This window comes from Manacus candei, unplaced genomic scaffold, assembly GCF_025592945.1.
Source record: "Manacus candei isolate 608988 ecotype Guabito, Panama unplaced genomic scaffold, ASM2559294v1 h1tg000084l, whole genome shotgun sequence".
NCBI lineage: Eukaryota > Metazoa > Chordata > Aves > Passeriformes > Pipridae > Manacus > Manacus candei.
The window spans coordinates 764592-784740 of record NW_026138132.1 but is presented as its reverse complement, the minus strand read 5'-3'; the positions used below and the strand labels follow the sequence as shown (position 1 = coordinate 784740).

General features: G+C 59.1%; 3 protein-coding genes across 6 annotated transcripts; 2 read left to right on the top strand and 1 right to left on the bottom strand.

Annotated features, from left to right (window-relative positions):
• Window positions 1–407: 407 nt before the first annotated feature.
• On the top strand, window positions 408–6801 carry BAG4 (BAG cochaperone 4). 3 transcript variants are annotated; one of them, XM_051812020.1, is made up of 4 exons: window positions 408–491; window positions 4102–4341; window positions 4594–4836; window positions 5493–6801. In XM_051812020.1, exons 2-4 carry the CDS (start codon window positions 4105–4107, stop codon window positions 5943–5945), a joined length of 933 nt encoding a protein of 310 aa, XP_051667980.1. In that variant the 5' UTR covers window positions 408–491; window positions 4102–4104; the 3' UTR covers window positions 5946–6801. The 3 variants fall into 3 exon arrangements, with proteins under 3 accessions (XP_051667980.1, XP_051667979.1, XP_051667978.1); XM_051812019.1 differs by having other exon boundaries at window positions 449–554; XM_051812018.1 differs by lacking the exon at window positions 408–491 and adding an exon at window positions 2862–2944.
• Window positions 801–2766, bottom strand: LSM1 (LSM1 homolog, mRNA degradation associated). 2 transcript variants are annotated; one of them, XM_051812037.1, is made up of 5 exons: window positions 2633–2766; window positions 2410–2478; window positions 2077–2188; window positions 1706–1821; window positions 1231–1242 (listed from the first exon to the last, which is right to left on the bottom strand). In XM_051812037.1, coding segments are annotated over exons 1-5 (345 nt in total). In that variant the 5' UTR covers window positions 2679–2766; the 3' UTR covers window positions 1231–1240. The 2 variants fall into 2 exon arrangements, with proteins under 2 accessions (XP_051667996.1, XP_051667997.1); XM_051812036.1 differs by lacking the exon at window positions 2077–2188 and having other exon boundaries at window positions 801–1242; window positions 2633–2761.
• Window positions 6802–9309: 2508 nt separating the features above from the next.
• Window positions 9310–19632, top strand: DDHD2 (DDHD domain containing 2). The gene is made up of 17 exons (XM_051812003.1): window positions 9310–9615; window positions 10925–11115; window positions 11684–11773; window positions 12115–12235; window positions 13053–13142; window positions 14073–14208; window positions 14790–14998; window positions 15402–15472; window positions 15613–15732; window positions 15927–16022; window positions 16101–16229; window positions 16323–16478; window positions 16558–16660; window positions 16743–16907; window positions 17277–17439; window positions 17719–17830; window positions 18106–19632. The coding sequence occupies exons 1-16, from the start codon at window positions 9438–9440 to the stop codon at window positions 17807–17809; spliced, it is 2109 nt and encodes a 702-aa protein (XP_051667963.1). The 5' UTR covers window positions 9310–9437; the 3' UTR covers window positions 17810–17830; window positions 18106–19632.
• Window positions 19633–20149: the final 517 nt, after the last annotated feature.

Here is a 20149-nt window from a genome sequence, read left to right as displayed (position 1 = left end):
TTGTTTACACCTTTGCCACCCCCAAACCCACAACACCCACTCAAGCCCACCCAACGGATGGGGATGTGTTTCCCCCCAAAGCAAGTGGGCCCCGGGCCAGCGAGGGGGAAGCAGTGCTGGCCACGTTGGCTGTTGGCTCTCCAGGACAGCTCTGCTCAGCCCCAGCAAGAGGAGCTGGGCTTGTCCTGCACAGAAACCAGCCACTTCGGAAGACAAAACCCCTGCTGTCCCCCCAGCACAGACTCTTCCCCCCAGAGAACTTCCCCACTGCCCAGGAAAGTGATCTGAGCTTCCACAGGGATTGTCCCTGCCGAGGTTTGCCCTTCCCTGCCCACACACGGGAGGCTCCCGGAGCCTGGCAGCTGCCCAAAGCCAACCCCAATCCAACGTCACAGCCAAGGACTCTCCTACCTCTGGCAGCACCGGGACACGCTCGGGGCAAAGGACGTTCCAACCTGAGGCAGCTGCGTCGGCTCCACCAGAGCACTGAGGTGAGGAGGGGCTGGAGGCAGAGGGGCTGTGCTGCCCCTGGTGTGGCAGCTCTTCATCAGCAGGTAATTAGCGGGCTCAGCTGCAGGGGAGCAGCACAGCCTGGCTGGGGGGTGCTGGTAATCTTTGTTGGGGTACAGGGGGTGCCCAGGTTCTTTTCCCCATCCCAGAGGGAAGGATCTTGCTTTTCCTTGGAGCAAGCCTGCTCCCCCTGCACAGCACCCGGCAGGGACACGAGTTGGCACAATGGGTGCTCGTCTTGAGAGAGGGGGGACCAGAACACCAGGACCAGAGCACTGGAAAACCAGTGATGCCAGGATCAAGGATTTATTTACACTTCAAGGAAAACTCTAGCCCAGAGTCACATGAGGAAGAAAAAGCAAACAAACCCAAAGAGCAGCGATTTGCCTCCCAAACACAAACGCTCGCTCCCAGCCGTTGTGCCAGACCTCATCTCCTTCTCTGCAAGGAGACTAAAGGCATGATTTGTGTACAGAAAATACAATCTGAAAATAAAGGCCGCCTTTCCCAGGAGCTCTGTCCCTGCACAGGCGGATCAGGAGCCCCAGAGGGGCAGCAGCTCTAGTACTCGTCCAGCGTGTCCGCCCGCGGCACCGACAGGCCCCGCTCCTTCAGCGCCTGCACCTTCAGCTTCTCCGACTCCTGCTTGGCCTGCAACTCCACCCGCTGCTCCTCCAGGATCTCTTCAATGGACACCTGCTGCAGAGGTGTGTCGCTCTCCTTCTCCAGGTCCTGTGGGAGAAACGACCTGTTGAGCTCCGCACAGCACCCCGGACCGCAGGACACCTGTGCCCACACCCCTTCTGCAGGTGCCATCAAAGGGTGGAGGTGACGGCAAACAGAGGTGCTGGAGGCATCCCAAGGAGTGGGAACATGGGCAGGGACCCCCGGGCCAGCAGGGAGGTGACAGGCAGCCACTAATGACACCCTCCAGCAATGCCACACAGAAGATGGAGCTTCCCTGCAGCTCCCCCACATTGCTCTTCATCCTTCACATCATCCCTGATGGGCCTCAGCTACAGGAGACACCTCTGCACCCTGGGAGCATTTCTGTGGTGGTTCAGCCTGAACTGGCCCTGGGAAGGGGCTTAAATTCCAGCCCCCCAGTAGGACAGTGACTGTATTTCTCAGCAGACAGACAGACCACAAATGCCCCCAGCTCAGTCCCAGGCTGCTGCACGAGCTGTTCACTTACAATTTCCCCCAGCAGAACCACGTTCTCGCCCCTCACGACAAAGATGCCCCGAGGGATGTCCCCATACTTCTTGCCCACGTGGATGCGCTCCACAGTCTGGTGCAACACCAAGTTTGCTACAGCGACGAGAGAGACAGAAAACCATCCACATTTCGCTGTGATTTCTGGCTGCTCCGAGTGTCCCGTCCCACCAGGCAGAGCCCCCCGGGCGGTGATGGTGCTCTCCCATCTCTCGGTGGGTGCTCTGAGCCGCGCCCCCGAAGGCACCGACCGTCTCCCCAGCTCTCTCCACCTCGGCAGCTCCCCCCCTCAGCTCCCACAGCCGTGCGGGCAGGGCGGGGAGAGAGCTCAGACCCCCGGGCTGAGCCCACCTGAGACCCTCGTGCCTTCGGCAGCGGAGAAGACGGCGGGCGTTGTTGGTGCTGCAGGTTCTTGGCAAGGAGCGAGCGATGGGCCGGAGCGCGAACATCACCCGGGCTATTTCTGCCCAAACAGCGATGCCAGAGCATCAGCGCGGGACGCAATCACGGGGGGGAGCTCCCGGTTCTGGGAGAAGCACCAAGCGACACACAGGCGGGTGTTTGACCCGCAGCACGAACACGCTCTAAAAACGCACCGCGGACCCCTCTCCCTCCTCCTCCTCCCTGCCCGGGACCGGCCCCAGGGGGTGCCCGCAGCCCCCGCAGCCCCCGGCCCGGCCGTACCGAACTGGTCGATGCTGCGCAGGTACCCGATGAGCGTCCGCCCGTCCCGCAGCAGCACCAGGTGCTTCTCTGCGGGGGAAACGAGAGCGGGGCGTCGGTCCCGGCCCCGAGACAGCGCGGGGGGACCGGAGCCCACGGGGGGACCGGAGCCCACGGGGGGCGTCTCCCCGCGGGGAGAGGGGTCGGGGCAGCCCGCGGGGGGCAGGACCGCGGGCGCACTCACTGTCGATGTCCTGGATCAGACTGGCCGTGCCGGGCATGTAGTTCATGGTGGTGCCGCCGCCGCAGCGGAAGCGCCGCCATGCGCCGGAGCCGCCGCCGCCGCCCCGGAACCGGGCGGGGCCCCGCGGGGCGCGGCCCCTTTTAAGCCGTGCGCGCGGGGCGGGCGCCGATTGGGCGGCGGCGGCGGGGCGCGGGCGCCGATTGGGCGCGGGGCGCGCGCGGGGCGCGGCCATTGGCGGCGGCCATGGAGCGCCGCGGGCGCGCGGCCGCGCCGGGCCCGCCCGGGTCCCCCCGCCCGCCGGAGGCCGCGCAGGTAACGGGGACGGGGCGGGCAGGGCGAGGCACAGCCCCGCGGGACGGGCGGCACCGACCCCAGCCCCGGCCCCTGCCCGGCGCCCCCGCGCCCCGCCGGTTTGGGGTTCCCGGGGCTCCGTTCGCGGGTCTCCGCCCCCCGGGCGCGTAACGGGGCGCAGATGCCCCATCCCGGGCGCGGGGAAGCGCTGCCGGCGGACCCGACTCACGGGGAGGTTTCTGGGGCACGTGTTTTAGCGCAGCGGTCCCGGTGATGCAGCCATCCCGGGCCGGTTCGGCGAGCGGGAGACCCCCGATCCCACGGCTGGGCATTCCCGGACCTGATCCCACGGCTGGGCATTCCCGGGGCCGAGCCCCTGGATGGGCATTCCCGGATCCCTTCCTGGGATTATCGCAGCGAGAGCTTTTTTGGGGCCGCTGTGCAAATTCTGTGCGAAGGGAAAGGCTTTGCCCTCGCAGAGCGGGGTGAGCTCTCCAGACACGGCTGTGGTTTGGTTTGTCCTGTGGGACGTGCAGGTCTGGTCCGGCTCTTCCATAAATCCCGGCACACAGGTTGTGCAGTCTCTGCTGCCTGAAGCAGCTCGGGGGCAAAACGCTGCTTTGCCCAAAGCTACAGGGAGTCATCCCTGAGCTCCTGAAATCCTGTGCTTAGTCGTCCTCTCTGTGGTTGAGTGGAAGCTCACGTTCCATAGACACATTACTGGGATGGATCTAGGTAAATCCCAACACATCCTGGGCGTGCAGACCTTCTTCCATACACAGGTTCTCAGACCCACACGAGCTGTGGGCTCAGGGAGCTGCGCTCCTGCTCCTCAGGCCTGGGGCTGCTACAGCTCCTCTGTTTGCATCCTGTCTGTGCGAGAATGAGCAGGGAAAAGGACTTTCCTGGAGTGTTTTCCACCCTCTGGTCAGTGATGCAGTGCCGGGGTCGATGCTCCCAGGAGCTGCTCCCTGTGAGGGGCTGCACCCTGAGCTGACACGGTTAAGCTCAGTGTTAGATCTGGCACGGCCAGGTTAGACCAGGAGAACCTAAAACTGGGTGAGATCAGCCCGGGGCTGAAGGAACCCCCTGGTTAAACGCTGCAGGAAGGGCCAGTCCCTGTTCCCAGAGCCCCTCTGCCCATGTCCATGCCCACTCACCTTTCCTCTGCTCTCCAGGCCATGGATTCTCCCTATGCCAACGGAGCCTACAGCCCCCCGTACCCGCACTACCCCAGCCTGCCCCAGGCACGGGGGTTCTACTGCTCGGGGCCCCCCCGGGCCCCCTACCCCCCGGAGCCCACGGGCCTGTACCGGCCTCCATCGCCCGCTCCCGCCTGGAGCTACGTGTCCCCGGAGTGTCCCGCCGAGGGCTCCGCGCTCCGGAGGCAGCAGGTCCCTGGCTACTCCCCACCACAGGTAAGGGACAGTCTCCAGCCCCGGGGTCGGGTGTGCAGTTCGTGGGATGTTTTTTGGGGGCTGTGGTGGGGGATGTCCAACCTGAACCTCCCCTGGAACAGCTTGAGGCCGTTTCCTCTTGTCCTGTCTCTTGTTCCCTGGGAGCAGAGCCTGACCCCCCCTCAGCTCCACCCTTCAGCTCCCAGGGCTGTGTGGAGGGAGCAGTGCTGGGAGTGACCCCGGTGGTAACACCTGTTCCCCCTCTCCTTGCAGACCCCGGGAATGCCGATCCCGCAGTATCCGTACGGAGACAGCAGTGCAGGGGTCACGGCACAGGGGCCTGTGCCACAGCCCAGAGCCCCAGAGGACACGTGGGGCCCCCCCTCAGTGTATGGGGTGCAGCCACGTTACGCCTGGCCCACGGCCCCAGGGCACGGGAACCTGTACGTGTCCGACTCACACCCATCCTGGACCAACAGTGGGGCTCCTTCCCACCCTCCTGCCTGGGACTCACAGGTACAGGGACCTCTTTGCAGACAGGAGACCAAAATCCACAGTTATGGTTCCGTAAACTACTGGAGGTACCAGACATCCTGGGGTGGGTCTGGAAATGGGTCAGACCTCACCTGGCTTGTCCGAGAGCAGCAAAATCAGAAATTGTCCAGCAGGGAGCATGGGACTGACCTGTGGGACAGGTGTTCAGCTACAGGTGCTTGTTTTGGGCACAGCCATCCCCTGCTGAGGAGGGGTTTAAGTAAAAATCAGAAGGAAAATGTCTGTTCATTCGGCTTGGTCCGGGTTCGATCAGGAGCCAAGTGACTCTCCAGAGGTTTGATCCCCAGGGAGCAACAGCCCTGAGAGGGGGATTTGGGGATAGGGGCTGCTGTTCCTTGGGAACACCTCCAGAGCGTGTTGTCTGTGGAGAAGGATCTTCTGGTCTGCCCAAATGGGACCGTGCTGAAATCTGTTCAGCATCTCCCCGTCCCTGGGTAACGAGGGTTCAGGGGCTCACTCTGCTCCTGCAGACACGTGCCCCTTGCTGGGGTTCTGCTCCAGCAGTGCAGATCCCTGTGCCCAGTTTCCCCAGCCCTGCCCACATGTGCAGGCTGAGAGTGGAGACCCCCCGGGTTTAAGGGAGATGCTCTTACGGGTGTTTTCTCCCTCCACCGCAGGACTCTGCCTACGACAGACCCGAGCAGAGCCCGAGCCAGCACAGCTACTACTCCGAGGTGAACCAGCAGCCCTCGGGGCCAGCGGGGGAGCCCAGGCCGGCCCAGCCCCGGGTGCAGTACAGTGCCCAGCCCCAGCTGTACCGGCCCACGAGCAGGGAGCCCGGAGCCAAACCTGCCGAGCCGCCTCCTGCGAATCCCACAGCCATCCAGCCCGAGATCCAGAGGATCCTCCACGTCATGGGGCAGGCTGAGCAGCTGGAGGAAGAGGTGGATGAGTTTGTAGGGAAAAAGACAGATAAATCTTACCGGCTCCTGGAGGAGATGTTGACCAAGCTGCTGCTGGAGCTGGATTCCATCGAGACTGGGGGCCAGGACAGTGTCCGGCAGGCCAGGAAAGAGTCCGTCCACAGAATTCAGGCCATACTGGAAAAACTGGAAAGAAAGGGATTGTGAAAGCACATCAGCCACAACACACAGCCTGTTGTTGAGGTTCCAAAGAGTTTCAGTTCTCTCAAATCTCAGCTCTTTCTGCTACGCACTACTGACAATGGAAAATAGCAATAAGCCCTGAGTTAACAATCAAAACAAACCCACAAAAAAGCCACCCCAGAAGCCCAGCCCTGACAGACAACTTGGCAAAGGACAAATTGAGAGAGGTTTGAAGAAGCAAATGTCATTAATGAAGATGTTGAAGAGGACTGGGCTGAGGATGGAGCCCTGTGGGGCTGTGTACAGAATTCCCCAGACCAGGCCCAATCTCTGGGTGCCTCCTGCAGCCACAGATGGTCTTTAAACACTTGCCAGATGTGCTGCAACGTGCAGCCACCAACCAAGACTCAGGGCTTGTCCTCACTGCCTGTGTTTTCAGCTTCAGCTCCCTCACCATAAAGCCCGTGTGTCCTCGTGGGGGTTGTTTGGCTTTAGTGCACTCAAGGAGTGACACCAAAGTGCTGGAGGGGGGCACTGTGCTGGCACATCACGTCGGGCTGTTCCTCCTCTGAGGTGAGAAGCCAGTCTGGGGTGTCCCTGTGGACTTAGGAACACAGACTGGAAATCCCAGTTCTGCCACTGGAAAGGAGAGGTGCAAGCGGAGGAATGATGTCAGAACAGATGCAGGGGGTTTGGAATTGATTTCCAGGTCACTTGGGTAAAAATCCCGTTTAATGTCCCTCTCATCCTGTGAGTTTTGTGTCCCACTGCACAGCGGGGAGGGAACAGCTCAGCCTGTTTCAGCCTCCTGGTTACAACGTGCTCAGTGACTCATTGCTGTGTGTGACACTCAATAAACCCTGACAAGTTTTAAATGTTATTTTGTAATTGAGACGTCTCAAAGTCTCTTTTTCTTTAAAGAGAAGTGGTGGGGAAGGTTGTGTAACTCAGACCAAAACTCCAGCCGGGCTGTCTGGGTGCCCAGGTCAGGGGTGAGTGGAACATCTGAGAACACTGGGCTGGGGGTGTCAGTGTGTCCCATCACCTCCCAGGCAGTGCAGATGCTCCAGGAGCCTCCAGCTGTGGCTCCAGGAGCTGTGGCCAAGTTTTGGAAGGAGTTTTGGCAGGCCTGAGGCCGGGAGTGCCCTGACCATGCACTCTGAGGGGCTGACAGCCAACCGATGTCCTGGAGGCACCCAGCAGATCCCACATTCCCAGACGGAGCTGCAGGCAGGGGACTGACCTCTGGAGCTCGTTGGATGTGTCTGTGATCACACGTGGTCAGCCTGCACACCCAGCCGTGTCTGGGGTGAGCTGGAAGGGAGCTGGGACAGGGAAAGACTCAGCTGCTGTTTCATCTTGTCCTGTCAGGAGGGAGCAGCCAGGCTGAGCTACTCCATGCTTGCAGCCTGTTATCTGCCTGTGGCTGTGTTAATCACAGAATCATGGGATGGTTTGGGTTGGAAAGGACTTTAAATCTCATCTAGTTGCACCCCCTCTGCTATGGGCAGGGACAACTTCCACTAGAGCAGGATGTCTCTGAGCCCTGTCCAACCTGGCCTTGGACACTCCCAGGGATGGGGCAGCCACAGCTTCCCTGGGCAGCCTGTGCCAAGGCCTCATCACTCTGACAGGGAAAAAATTTTTCATAATATTCAATCTAAACCTGGTCTCTCTGAGTTTGAAACCATTCCCCCATGTCCTGGGCAGCCAGCAGCTGTCAGCCTAAAATCCCTGGAGCTGGCTGAAACCGTTTTCTGTGTTTGTTTCAGTAGCACGAATCCCATCAGGAACAACTCTGCATTGTTTATCACCTCCTGTCTGCTCCAGTCCCCATTTCCCTCCTCTCTGTTGCCAGGGAGAGGAGGCAGGTAGATCCCAGCTGTGTGAGGAGGAGTGTGGAGCAATCCTGGTGCCTCACACTCAGCACTGCAATGCAGGGAGCCAGGAGAGAGGGACATGCTGTGCAGGTGGCTGCTGTGTCCCCAGCACTCTGGGGACAGGACAAAGGTCCCTGTGCTGTGGTGACCTGCTAAGAACAGGGTGAGAAGAACTGCAGGTACGTGCATCCAAACCAGGGAAAACCTGAGAGGAAGGAGGAAGCTGTTTTGGTGCTGAACCCATCCAGGTAACGTATTCCTGAACAATATTTCCTGTTCCTGCCTCCTTGGCAGAGGGTTATGTAAATCCCTAGTGAAAAGCACAGGAGGGAACGTTAAGTGGGCTGGAAGAGCAGGTTATCATTGCAGGGAATTTGAACAGCTCTGTGGGATGGCCTGGCTACGTGTGACCTTCGGGTGTCCCTGGGTGCGTTCTGTGTTACCCCACACCTGAGCTGAGCTGAGAAAAGGGATCAGGGCACACCTCCTGCACTCAGCCTGCACGAAACTCCAGCTGCTGTAACCACATCCGTCCCTGCTGCCTCCACCTCCTTCACACGGGACCAAAGTGGGTCATGGCTTGGGCAGATGATCCCAACAGAGTCAGTCTCTGCCCAGCAGCCCGAGCAGGAGCTGTGTCAGCACTGACTGGTGCGGGCCCTGCACAGACAAGGTTTGCAGCCGTTTGCTCTCCATCTGCAGAGATGGGAAATTGAGCACTCCTGGCCCTTCAGTTTTCCTCACCAGTCTCTGCCGTGGTGGAAGTGAGCCCTGGGATGGGAGTTCCTGGCAACTGGTTTATCTTGCAGCATCCACCCACATCTCAAAACCCAAATTAGAAAGTCTGTCTCTGTTTATCATAGGGCCCATCTCTACAGAAACTAAACTTACTCTGGGGTTGCCCCCGTTGCTTCTCCAGCAGCGCCTGCCCTCGGCAGAGGGTTTCTCAATCGCCACCGAGGCCAAAGGGTCACAGAGGGACTGAAAAACAAACATTAAATCAGCGCCTCGTGGTTTCTGCTGCAGATCACCCCATGCTCGAGTGTTTGTCCCGGCCGCACGTGGGAGGCAGCTGGCACGAAGGCAGGGGCTTCCCGGTGATGCTGCGCCAGTACCGCGCACCCCGGCCCCGCACCCGGCTCGGGGCTGGAGTGACCCGCCCGGGAGAAGGGCTGAGGCCGGACAGTCCCGGCCAGCGCTGGCACTGCCCGCGACGGCGCTTGGGCGCGGACCCGCCGGGGTCACTGCCAGCGGTGGTGTCTGCAGGCAGGGAACAGGGGCAGGGAACACCGGCAGGGAACACGGGCAAGGGTCACGGGCAGGGACCATGGGCAAGAGCCGCAGGCAGGGATTGCAGGCAGCGATTGCGGGCAGGGATTGCGGGCAGTCCCCGCTCCGCCCCGGCGGTGACGGCAGAGGGGGGGCCGCGGGCAGCACCGCCCCGGGCTGGGCGGTCGCCGGGGCCGGAGCCGAGGCTGCGCTGCCGCCCGGGCCGGGCCGCGCCGCCGCAGCAGCCGCCGGGGCAGCGGGGCCGGAGCCGGTCGGGGCCGGGCGGCGGGGCCGGGTCCCCCCGCAGGGCGCGATCCGCGGAGCCCCCGGGGGCGGCGGGACCGGCGCTCCCCCCGCAGCAGCTCCGATGTCGGCGCAGGAGCCGCCCCGGCCGCCCCCGGCCGAGCCCCCGGAGCCCGAGCCCGGCGGGCGGTACGAGGCGGTGGTTCCGCACTGGTTCTACTGCAAGGTCACGGACTCGCGGGAGCGGTGGGTCCCCTTCAGCGCGCAGGACTCGGAGCGGCTGGAGGAGGCGCACGGCGCAGGTAAGGGGGGTGGGCCGGGCTGGGCTGGGGCCGGGAGCGCGAGCAGAGCCCACCGGCCGCGGGTGGGGGTCCCACGGCGTCCCCAGTGTCCAGCTCCCGCCATACACCCACCCCTCGGGTGGGGGTCCCACGGCACCCCCAGCCTCCAGCTCCCACCATCCATCCACCCCCCAAGGGTGGGGGTCCCACGGCACCCCCAGCCTCCAGCTCCCACCATCCATCCACCCCCCAAGGGTGGGGGTCCCACGGCACCCCCAGCCTCCAGCTCCCACCACCACTATCTGTCAGTCGCCCTTTGGTTTTACATCTCAGGTCTCTGCTCTTAAATCGGTGTAAAGAACAAGCCTGGTGAGGTCAATGGGGGAGCATCAGGTGTGTGCTCCGGGTAAACACTGTCTGGGTACCAGGGAAAAATTCCCTGGACACATCCATGGCTTCCACCTGGGATGCCAGGTTTTCCTTCGGGGAAATTTAAATTGGAACTTTTTTTTGGCCACGTGCCTGGCTCCCAATAACCGAGCTGTTTGGATGCATCAAATGGTCTGACTGTGTTCAATTGATACTGCTCTAAATTATACATAATCACAGTGCAAAGCATCCTCTGGTGAGGCTGGGAGAGTGCTAGGAGGATGGCAGGAATTCTGCTGGGGGATTCCCCTCGTGGGGAAGCACAGCTCCAGGAGGAGCAGGGGTCGGGGGTCGGCTCCAAGCCCTGCACTGAGGCCCCTGTGTGCCAGATGTCACCATCTGTGCCACCCGCCGCTGCCGCGGGCAAAGCTCTGATTGCCCAAGGTTTGGCTCCCGTCCTCCCTCGCCCAGGAAGTTTTGGATTAGAGGTCTCGTGCTGCCCGCCCCCAGTGCCACAGCCCAGCCTGGCATGGGGCACTGTGCCACCAGCCCAGCCCAGGGGCAGAGCCAAAAGGCAGGGAAGTTCACAGGATTTGAGGTCCCTATTGGGGTCAGTGTGGAGTTCTCTGGGAGGGGAATGATTTAGAGACCCAGGTGCACCCTCACCATTACACAACGCACTTTCCAGGCCACAAATTCACTTGTACCTCTAAGCAAGGCAGGAAGAGGCCATGTAAGCCTGAGCCCAAACCAGGGACAAGGACAGTTAATGCCTTCATCTTACCTTCTGCCTCCAGGGGACGTTCGGCTTGGGGCATCTCTCCCAGGATGCCCCGATGCTGCTCTCGGGGCTCGTCTGTGGGCAGTGTTGGTGCCTGCTGCCGTGGCTCAGACCTGCTGTGCTCCTGGGAGCGCCCTGCTCCGGGCCTCTCGCGGTTAATTCCAGGCTTTGGTTCCACAGGGAAGGACCAGGAGGATGTGGTTGTCCCGACGTCGGGGGGCAGGTACGACGTGCACCTGAAGCAGCGGCAGCGCGTGGCCGTGTACTGGCAGGAGGAGGTGTCCGAAGTGCGGCGCTGCACCTGGTTTTACAAGGGAGACAAGGACAATAAGTATATTCCCTACTCGGAGTCCTTCAGCGAGGAACTGGAGGTAAACACACCTTTCCTGTTGGTTTCCATCTTGGCCTCTCCTTGTCACACACCGGCCCTGATGTCCCAAACCCCATATGGGGCCACTGGCGCCATAGTCAGGCCTGAGGACACGAACTCCAAAGAGGCTTTGGCACGGCCTTCCTGCAGCTGATTAATGGAACTGTTAGCACTGCTGTGGCCTCCCCGTCCCCTGCCCTCGTCCGGCTGCAGCTCATCCTCCTGCGACACCCTCAGCATCAGGCTCTGCTTTGGGAAGATGCATGTGTAGGGATAGAGGTGTATGCGTAAAAACACACAGCATTGCAATAATCTCTATTCTGACGTGCCAAAAATACAGTTTTGAGTTGATGGGGAAGTCTGACGCTGCTGCTGTCAGAGGGGGGAGGTTCTTGGACACCCTCAGCAGGTGATCCTCGGATGACCCTGCTGCTCCTCCAGCTGATTTCTCTGCCACTTTCGCAAAATGTTGATAAGATATCCCGAAAACTGGGTGGGGAATGTCTCAAGAGGTTGAACATTCATGGGAGTATTGCCAGCTGACTCACAGAGGGTGTTCTCTTCTGTAGGAAGCTTACATGATTGCCGTGACCCTGGATGAGTGGAAGAAGAAGCTGGAGTCCCCCAGCAGAGAAGTTATTATCCTGCACAACCCAAAGGTGAGCAGGGCCTGATGTGCTGATCAGCAAAAACACCCCCTTGGGTCTTTGCAGGTCTTGCTTTGTGCTCTGGCTTTGTGCTGTTCCCTTCAACCATGTCTGCTGAGGAATGGGTTTGTCCCAGTGGCATTCCCCTCACCTGCCTGTGCACAGGAGAGGGCAGTGCCAGAAAAGTCTGGCATTTCCTTCGCGTTTCTTCTCAACACCTCTTTGTGCAGTGGGCTGGCCCAGCAGTGGGCTGGCCCAGCAGTCTGGTACCAGCCCGTGTCACCCGGCAGCTGCTGCAGCCAAAGCTCTCTCTGCTCCACCAGGGTCACTGACAGGCTCTTCTTGTTTCCCAGCTGATGGTGCACTACCATCCTGTCGCCAGCTCCGACGACTGGGTCTCCACTCCCACGGAACAAGGTCGACCCCGGACTGTGAAGAGAGGAGTGGAGAACATCGCTGTGGAGATCCCCAACGGTGAGCTCGCTCCTCCCTTCCACCCATCCAGAGCTATGCAGTGTTTTCCAACCAGTGCACTCAAAAAGACTGACAGAAGCTCCCATGATCCTTTCAGTGAAGTGCACGTCTAAACACTTGGTGCCCCGAATGGTTCCAACAACCTCCCAGGCACCAGTGAGCTGTGCCATCAGTGAACACACAGAGGCAGTGAGAGGGGGGAAGGCAGTGAGCTTGCAGCTCCTGCATGGAGACAGCTGTTGGAAGCTCTGCAGTGCCTGAAATTACCCCTGAGGTCTTGGCATCTGTGTTTGTACAGGAGGAGAGTTTGTTTCCCTGGTAGGGACACAGGGGTTTATCACTTACCTGCGTGCTGGTGACTTTCTGGGGCACGTGTTCTCCCCATCTCTGAAGCTGAGTGTCGGCTCTGCCCCCTCCCAGCTGCCCTGGGCTCCCAGTCAGGCCTCAGGACTTGTCCCCGTGGGGAGGATGGGCAGTTACTCCTGTCTAACCCCTGCATTATCCATGCATGCCTGTCCTCAGGAAGGCACGTATGCAAACTAACGTGAGTGGGAAGTAGAGAACAAGTCCTAACTCCACCTGGGGCCTACCTGGGAGGTGCAGCTCCATGGGGCCCAGTAGCTCATCGGAGGGGGCTGGGCACGGGGCAGCTGGACAGAGACCTCCTGGTCCTGCCCTTCCTTGTGCTGGAGGAACTGGAGGTACAGTTCAGGTGGGGCTGAACTGCTGGGAGCATCCACTCCCCCCGGAGCGAGGGTGGTGACAGGAGGGGGACAAGCCCCTGCCCCTGTGCCCTGAGCTGCCCTTCCCTCCTCAGGAGAGCCCCTGCAGATCGACCACCTGGTGTTCGTGGTGCACGGGATCGGCCCGGCCTGCGACATCCGCTTCCGCAGCATCGTGCAGTGCGGTAGGTGTGGGCTGGGAGCCCGGCTGGGCTGAGCCAGGAAAAACCTCATCCTGGACGCTGGGAAACGCTGTCAGGGTGCATCACACCATCCCGGCACGTTGGCAGGCTGCACGGTCACCCCTGCTGACGTTCACTAACCCACCAAATCCCGCCTTCTGGAAAGGTTTGGGCAGCCACTGCTCGTCAGTGTTCTGCTGCTGCTGCTCCAAATAGTGAGCTTCCCAAATCAGATACGGATTTTCCAAGTACCTGTCTAAACCTGCTAAACTAATTAGTAGCCTGCTCAATCCATTGCTGCGGGTTAATCTCGCTGGGTGAGGTCCCACAGGCAGCAGCATCACATTCTCTGGAGTGATTTGGGACAGCAAATCCCCGTTCACTGTGAATTGCTCAGTGCTGTAGGACAGGTGATCCCTGAAGCTGCCTGGAAGCCCAACGAGATTTAACTTGTAGAAGTCAAGGGAGCTGAGATGTTTCACAGCGTTTCCTATGAATGCTGGCTGTTCTTCTGTGTGACTTGCTGATGAAACTATTTCAAGGCTGCTGAACATTTGAAATGAGGGAAATCAGCCTTTCTGCCTCAGAACTGAGTCCTTACAAGTTCATCTCCTCCCTTATGATTCCTGCACAGGCATCTCCACAACAGAGTTATTTTTTATAAATTTCTGAAAGTACTTTATCCTGACTGCTGGGCTCTGCCCATGTGAAGGAGGTACAGATGGGACAGCAAAATCCAGTAAACACACGTGACAGGACATGAAGCCTCCCCTGATCTCTAGTTAAAGATTCAGGGACTTAGGGGAGCAGCAGCAGATTAAAGACCCTGGTGGGATTTCCCCGTAATGATCTTTTATCGTATTAAGTGGTGTTGGTGCCACGGGCTGGCCCTGGGGCGTGATGGATCTCCGTAAGAGTTCATCTCTTTTCCAGTGAATGACTTCAGGAACATGTCCCTGAGCATGCTGCAGGCACACTTCAGGAAGGCCCAGGAGCAGCAGCAGGTCGGCCGGGTGGAGTTCCTGCCCGTGAACTGGCACAGCTCCCTCCACTCCACTGGTGTGGACGTGTAAGTGTCCCACAGGCACCTCCTCCAGGGCCCGTGTCCGTGGGGATGGAAACGTGCACAGGCGGCCTCCTCTTCCCTGGAAACACCACTTTTTCTGTTGGAAAAGTGGAGGGAAAGCTGTGAGTGTTTAGGGGTGAGCAGGACAGATGGGGACCCCCAGGCCCCCTCCCTACAGCCATTCTGCAGTGCACAGCAGGCACCTGCTCCCATCAGCATCGAAGAGCAGAGGCTTCTGCCTCTCCCTGGCTGATACCAGGAGGGACTGTGGACATCCCCACCTTCTAAAGGCCTCTGGGAACCAAGTATCCAGTGTCTGCACTCGAGCACTGCTCTGCAGTGTCCCAGGAAGGGCAGAGAGCAGGCCAGGCTCCTGGGGAAGAAAGAACAGGCTCTTTATTCTTGGAATGTAAGAGCACGGGCTGTGCTCTCCTTTTGGTCTCAGCATGTGCTGAGGGCCTGAATTACAACACACCTCCTTGGAGGTGGTGTCAGTCCTGCTCTCAACTTACATTTTGCTTTAGAAGCCTGGTGGGGTTCCCTGGCATCCTCAGCTGCAACTCCCTCTTCCCTTTCCCCTGCAGTGACCTGGAGCGGATCACACTGCCCAGCATCAACCGCCTGCGTCACTTCATCAACGACACCATCCTGGACGTGTTCTTCTACAACAGCTCCACCTACTGCCAGACCATCGTGGACACAGTGGCCTCGGAGATGAACCGCCTGCACCAGCTCTTCATGCAGAGGAACCCGCTCTTCAAGGGGGGGGTCTCCATCGCGGGGCACAGCCTGGGTAAGGGGCTCACCCACAGGTCCCATGAGCATCCCCGTGCCAGGGGAGCAGGGAGGGTAGAATCGTACAATGCTTTGGGGGGAAATGACCTTAAGGACCTTCTCATTCCAACCTCCCTACCATGGGCAGAGACACCAGGTTGCTCCAAGCCCCGTCCAACCTGGCCTTGGACACTTCCAGGGATGAGGCAGCTGCAGCTTCTCTGGGCAACCTGTGCCAGGGCCTCCCCACTGAGTAAAGAATTTCTTCCTGACATCTAACTCAGCCTGTCCTGTGTCAGTTTAAAGCCATTGCCCCTTGTCCTGAATGAAAAGTCCAGGGTGCTGCTCTTCCACCCCAGCAAGGAGCTGGCTCGGGCTCTCCCCCACCGTGACGCTGACGCTCTGCCCGCGCCTGTTCGCAGGGTCGCTCATTCTGTTTGATCTCCTGACGAACCAGAAGGCTGACCCCGAGGAGGAGGAGCACAGTGCACAGGTACAGCCTGGGCTCTCTGGTGCTCCTTGGATCCAGGGGGTCACCGACCCCCCACTTCTGGGTTGCAGGGGGAAGGGGGAGACCCCCCAGCCTGCAGATTAGTGAGCGAAAAGCATGATCCCGAATGGATCTGTTCACAGGGGTCCACGACAACCTCAAGCAATGGGGGTATTAAGGAAGTAAAAGAAATTCTGAAGAACCTGGAGCTGTCTGAGTATTGTGATGTTTTTGAGAAGGAGAAAATGGACAGGCAAGCACTGGTAAGGAGCTCCCCTGTTTTGCTGGCTCTTGTGGCTCTTCCTTGCTTTTCTTCCCCATCATTCCACCACTGCACATCTTCTGGTACTGAGTCACTCACACATGAAATGTATCTGAGGATGAACAAACTCCCAGAGAACAGACACCTCACCACACCTCTGCTCCTGGACTAACACCTGCCTTGCATATTTTCCAGTTCTTGTGCACAGAGAACAACCTTAAAGAAATGGGAATTCCCTTAGGACCAAGAATGAAGATACTCCATTACATCAGCTCCAAGGCAGACACACAGGTTTGTTTTCTGCACAGCTTATGCTCATCCCATCACATCCCATCCCTCTCACACAAGGACCCCTTTATGTTGCTGCAGGATCAGAGCTCAGCAGCTCCCAGGCACGGCGAGGAGCGCAGAGCTGAGCCGGGGTCCCCGTCACAGCACGACCCAGAGAGCACAGAGGGTGTTGGGAGCTGCCAGTACAGGGACGTTGGCCTAGGACAGGTGACAGCCGAGCTCTGACTGCGCCCACGAGGCCCTCGTAACACCAGCACAGAGCTCATCTCAGGAACAAATCCGAACCTCCCTCTTTCCCAGGTCTCAGCAAACTACCCCCAGCTGAACTACAAGCCCACCATCTTCTTTGCCTTCGGGTCTCCCATCGGGATGTTCCTCACGGTGCGAGGAGTGAAGCGCATCGACCCGAACTACAGCCTGCCCACCTGCAAAGGCTTTTTCAACATCTTCCACCCCGTAGGTACAAGAACCAGAGCCGCCCTGCCTGAGACACGTGGAGCACGAGCCCTGCTCACTGTCCCTCTCCTCTGTGCAGTTTGACCCCGTTGCCTATCGGATCGAGCCCATGATTGTCCCAGACCTGGAGTTCGAGCCCATGCTGCTGCCCCACCACAAGGGCAGGAAGAGGATGCACCTTGGTAGGGCACAGGCAGCCCCTGTCCCCTGGCCCAGGGCTGCTGCAGCCCCCAGCCCCACACCCACCCCCCTCCTGCCTTGCAGAGCTGAAGGAAGGGCTGACACGCATGAGCGTGGACCTGAAGAACAACTTGCTGGGGTCACTGAGGGTGGCCTGGCAGTCCTTCACCCGCGCCCCAGTGCCAGCCCTGGAGGCCAGGAGCACCGACGCCGAAGCAGAGGCAGAGGCTGGCACGGAGAAGCAGCCAGGTCAGTGCCAGGGGGTGCACTGGGCAGAGGGGAGGTGGGGATGCAGCCTTGGGAGCTGCCCGTGGAGCAGCATGTGCTCGGGCTCCCCACAGCCACGCTGCCCCTCGTCTGTGCCCAGCAAAGGGACTGCCTTTGGGCTGTGGGTGCACCTGGCTGTCCCCAAATACTGTGGCCTTCCCCTGTTAGTGCCTGATGAAGGGGTTTTCTGGGGGGTCTCAGCACACCACTCTACTTTTTAAGCCTGCCAAGCCTGTCCCCCTGCTCTGGCTGTCTCTTGCACTACTGTTTCCAGGCACTGAATTCAGCTGCCTGTATTGTCATGGTTGCTGGTGCCCCGTGGCTGAACCACGCTGCTCCTCATTCCTGCAGACACAAAGCCAGAGGAGCCCCCTGCAGCAGTGAAGGAAGAGGCCCCGCTCATTAACGTGGGGAGGCTGAACGGGGGGAACCGCATCGACTACGTGCTGCAGGAGAAGCCAATAGAGAGCTTCAACGAGTATCTGTTTGCACTCCAAGGCCATCTCTGCTACTGGTAAGGCCTTGTGATCATCAGAGCTTCAGACTCACGTGTGATGAAGCAGAATGGCATCACTCTCAAAGCCTGTGTAGTAAGAAAAGCCTTAACTTGAGGGAACAAGACCTTCTCCTGCCTGAGACACACAGAGGGTGGGCAGGGACGGAGGAAGGAGACCAGTGTGGTTCTCCTTGCCTCGTGGGGCATCTGCAGACCACATCTACCCAAAACATCACACGTGTCCTGACAGGGTGCAGGGAAGCATCCCCTTCTAAGCCCCATGTCCTTCTTCTCCAGGGAGTCAGAGGACACAGTTCTGCTGGTTCTGAAGGAGATCTACCAGACACAAGGCATCACACTGGATCAGCCTTTGCAAGGAAGCCAGTGACCAACCTGTGCTTTTCTGGCTGTAAGTCACCTTTGCCTAAACCCCCTCCTGATTTCCTAGGACATCTCAGAGGAGATCTGGTTTGTCTGAGGGAACAATATCCCTTATCTAAGGCAGGGAACTTGTGTTAGATTTTTTCTTTGGCCTGTCAGCACCTTTGGCTTCTTTCCTGTTCCCTGCATATGACCACCACCAGCCAAGAGGAGAGAACCAAGGAGGGTCCAGGAGACTGTGCTGGGTGGATTCTGGCTGCCTCAACTTGCAGCTATTCCTGTGTCCTCCTTTTGCTTTCTTAGATCCAATTCCACTGAGTACTCACCAGGAAAGTCCAGATCTCTTCTCTGCCTTCCTCTCTCCTCTGCTGCCGTGTCCTGCATGCTGCTTCCTAAGTACTTGCTGCTACCTGGAGATAAGGATGGATTTTCCTCTATTTTGGGTAGGGGTGGTGGGGGGTAAAACTATCAAGGGAAAACACTTCTGCTCGAACACACACAGAACCCGCATGGTGACTCCCTGTGGCAACGTGTACTCTTAACCCTCCACCCTGTGAGCCCCCTCACCAGCTCCTCCAGCACTGCAGCACACGAGCTGTCCAGGCTCAGAACCCACCGAGGGGCTGACCCTGCTCCTGGCCCAGTGAGGACACTCACAGCCTGGGACCTTGAGGAGCAAAAAGCCTTAACCACGCAGCCTGGAGGGAGCTGCAGCAGCCTTGGAGCGGGGGAGATTGCTGACTGCTCACACAGAGCACCCGGCGCCAGGACTGCCAGGGCCCAGGCTGCTGCTGAGCCAGCAGGATCTGTTCACCAGCCCCCCTCACCTGCACTGCTGCTGCATGTTTGTGCACCCCTGGGCCGTGCCGGGCAGGTGCCCCATAAACCACGTCGTGAGAGCGGCATGTTCGTGCTCCTGCTGTGCTGTGTTGGTAGTGACGTCCCACCACCCTCACCCAGCCCACGCTGGCAAACCAGGGGCATCCCCCCGGTGCTGACCACACCAGTGCCCAGCTGTACCTGAGGAAAGCTCCACCTCCACGTCAGACTGCAGCCAGGCTGGGGACAGCAGCTGCTCCTGGGCAGTCTGGAGGCCTGGGCCAGCCCTCAGTGCCCTGCAGGGACACGGAGCAGCGCTGCCGGCCCGGGGGCTCTCAGGTGGCCACAGGGATCTTGCACCCGCCATGCTCCAGTCATTGTTTTTAGCTTTAAATGTACAAAATACAGCCAGCAAAGTCGGAGCCCAGATCCACAGGGTCTGGGCACAGCAGCAGTGACACCAGTTCTGCAGGCAGCTCAGTCTGCAGCTGCCTTGGAGCTCTGCTCTGAGGGGGACAGGGCCAGAGAGCCCCTGTGCTCCCTCCCTGGCCACCAAACCCCCTGGGCTGGCTCAGTGCCTGGGCAGGGGCTCCAGTGCTGTGTGAGGTGTTGCTGTGCAGCCTTTAGAAGAGCCAAACCACTTTCCCTCCCGCTGACTTTTGCCCTGCACGGGGTAAGGAGCCTTCTTCCCCCACAGCCTGTTGGTTTGTACTGCCCGTTATTTGCACTACTGGAAGGGTTTTGTTTGCAGCCTCCATCCCTCCTCCCCTCCCAAGGAACAGAAGCTGTTCTTTACCTGACTGCAGGAACAGCCAAGCTGCTCAGCTGGCACCTGAACTACTGCTGGCTAAAGCCTCCTACGGGAGTAGGAAAAGGAACAGTCTTAACATGGGACACTAATGATCAGCTTTTTAAGTTATGCACTTTGTTAAAAAAAAAAGTTAAATACATTTTAAATGTTATTTAATGTCTTTTCCAGTAAAAGCCAAAATAAATAAGTAGATGACTGTGGTACGTGCATGTCTGGGGGGAGAAGGAGGGGCTGGAGAATTTACCTGTGCAGTTTTAGGAGAAATTAAAGGCTATTTCTGTATTTCTGTTGAAGCTGCAGGGTCAGAGGGCCCAAATTGCAGCTGATGGAGCAGTGTTTCATTACTGACTCATCTGCCTCACTCTGCTACAGCCTCACCTGTGCTGTTTGCACACACAGACACTTGATCAAACCACACCTTGTCTATGGAGGGAACCTTCCTTGTCTGTGATGTGACAAACAACTGCTCACTCAGTCCTGCCAGGCAGCTGGCTCTGGATCTTGGTAGCACAGCCCTGCCTTGTCTGAGACAAACCACAAGCAGGGAAACAAGCACCTGGGCAGGGATGCTCTCAGACACCACTTCATTTTCTGCTGTCATCTCCTTACAACTGCACTAAAGCTGCAAGGAAAGAGGTACAAAATGAGTACCCACCAGCAACCCCTGCAGACCCCAGAGGAAACGGCTTACACAGAGACAACCCAGGCCTTGAAGTA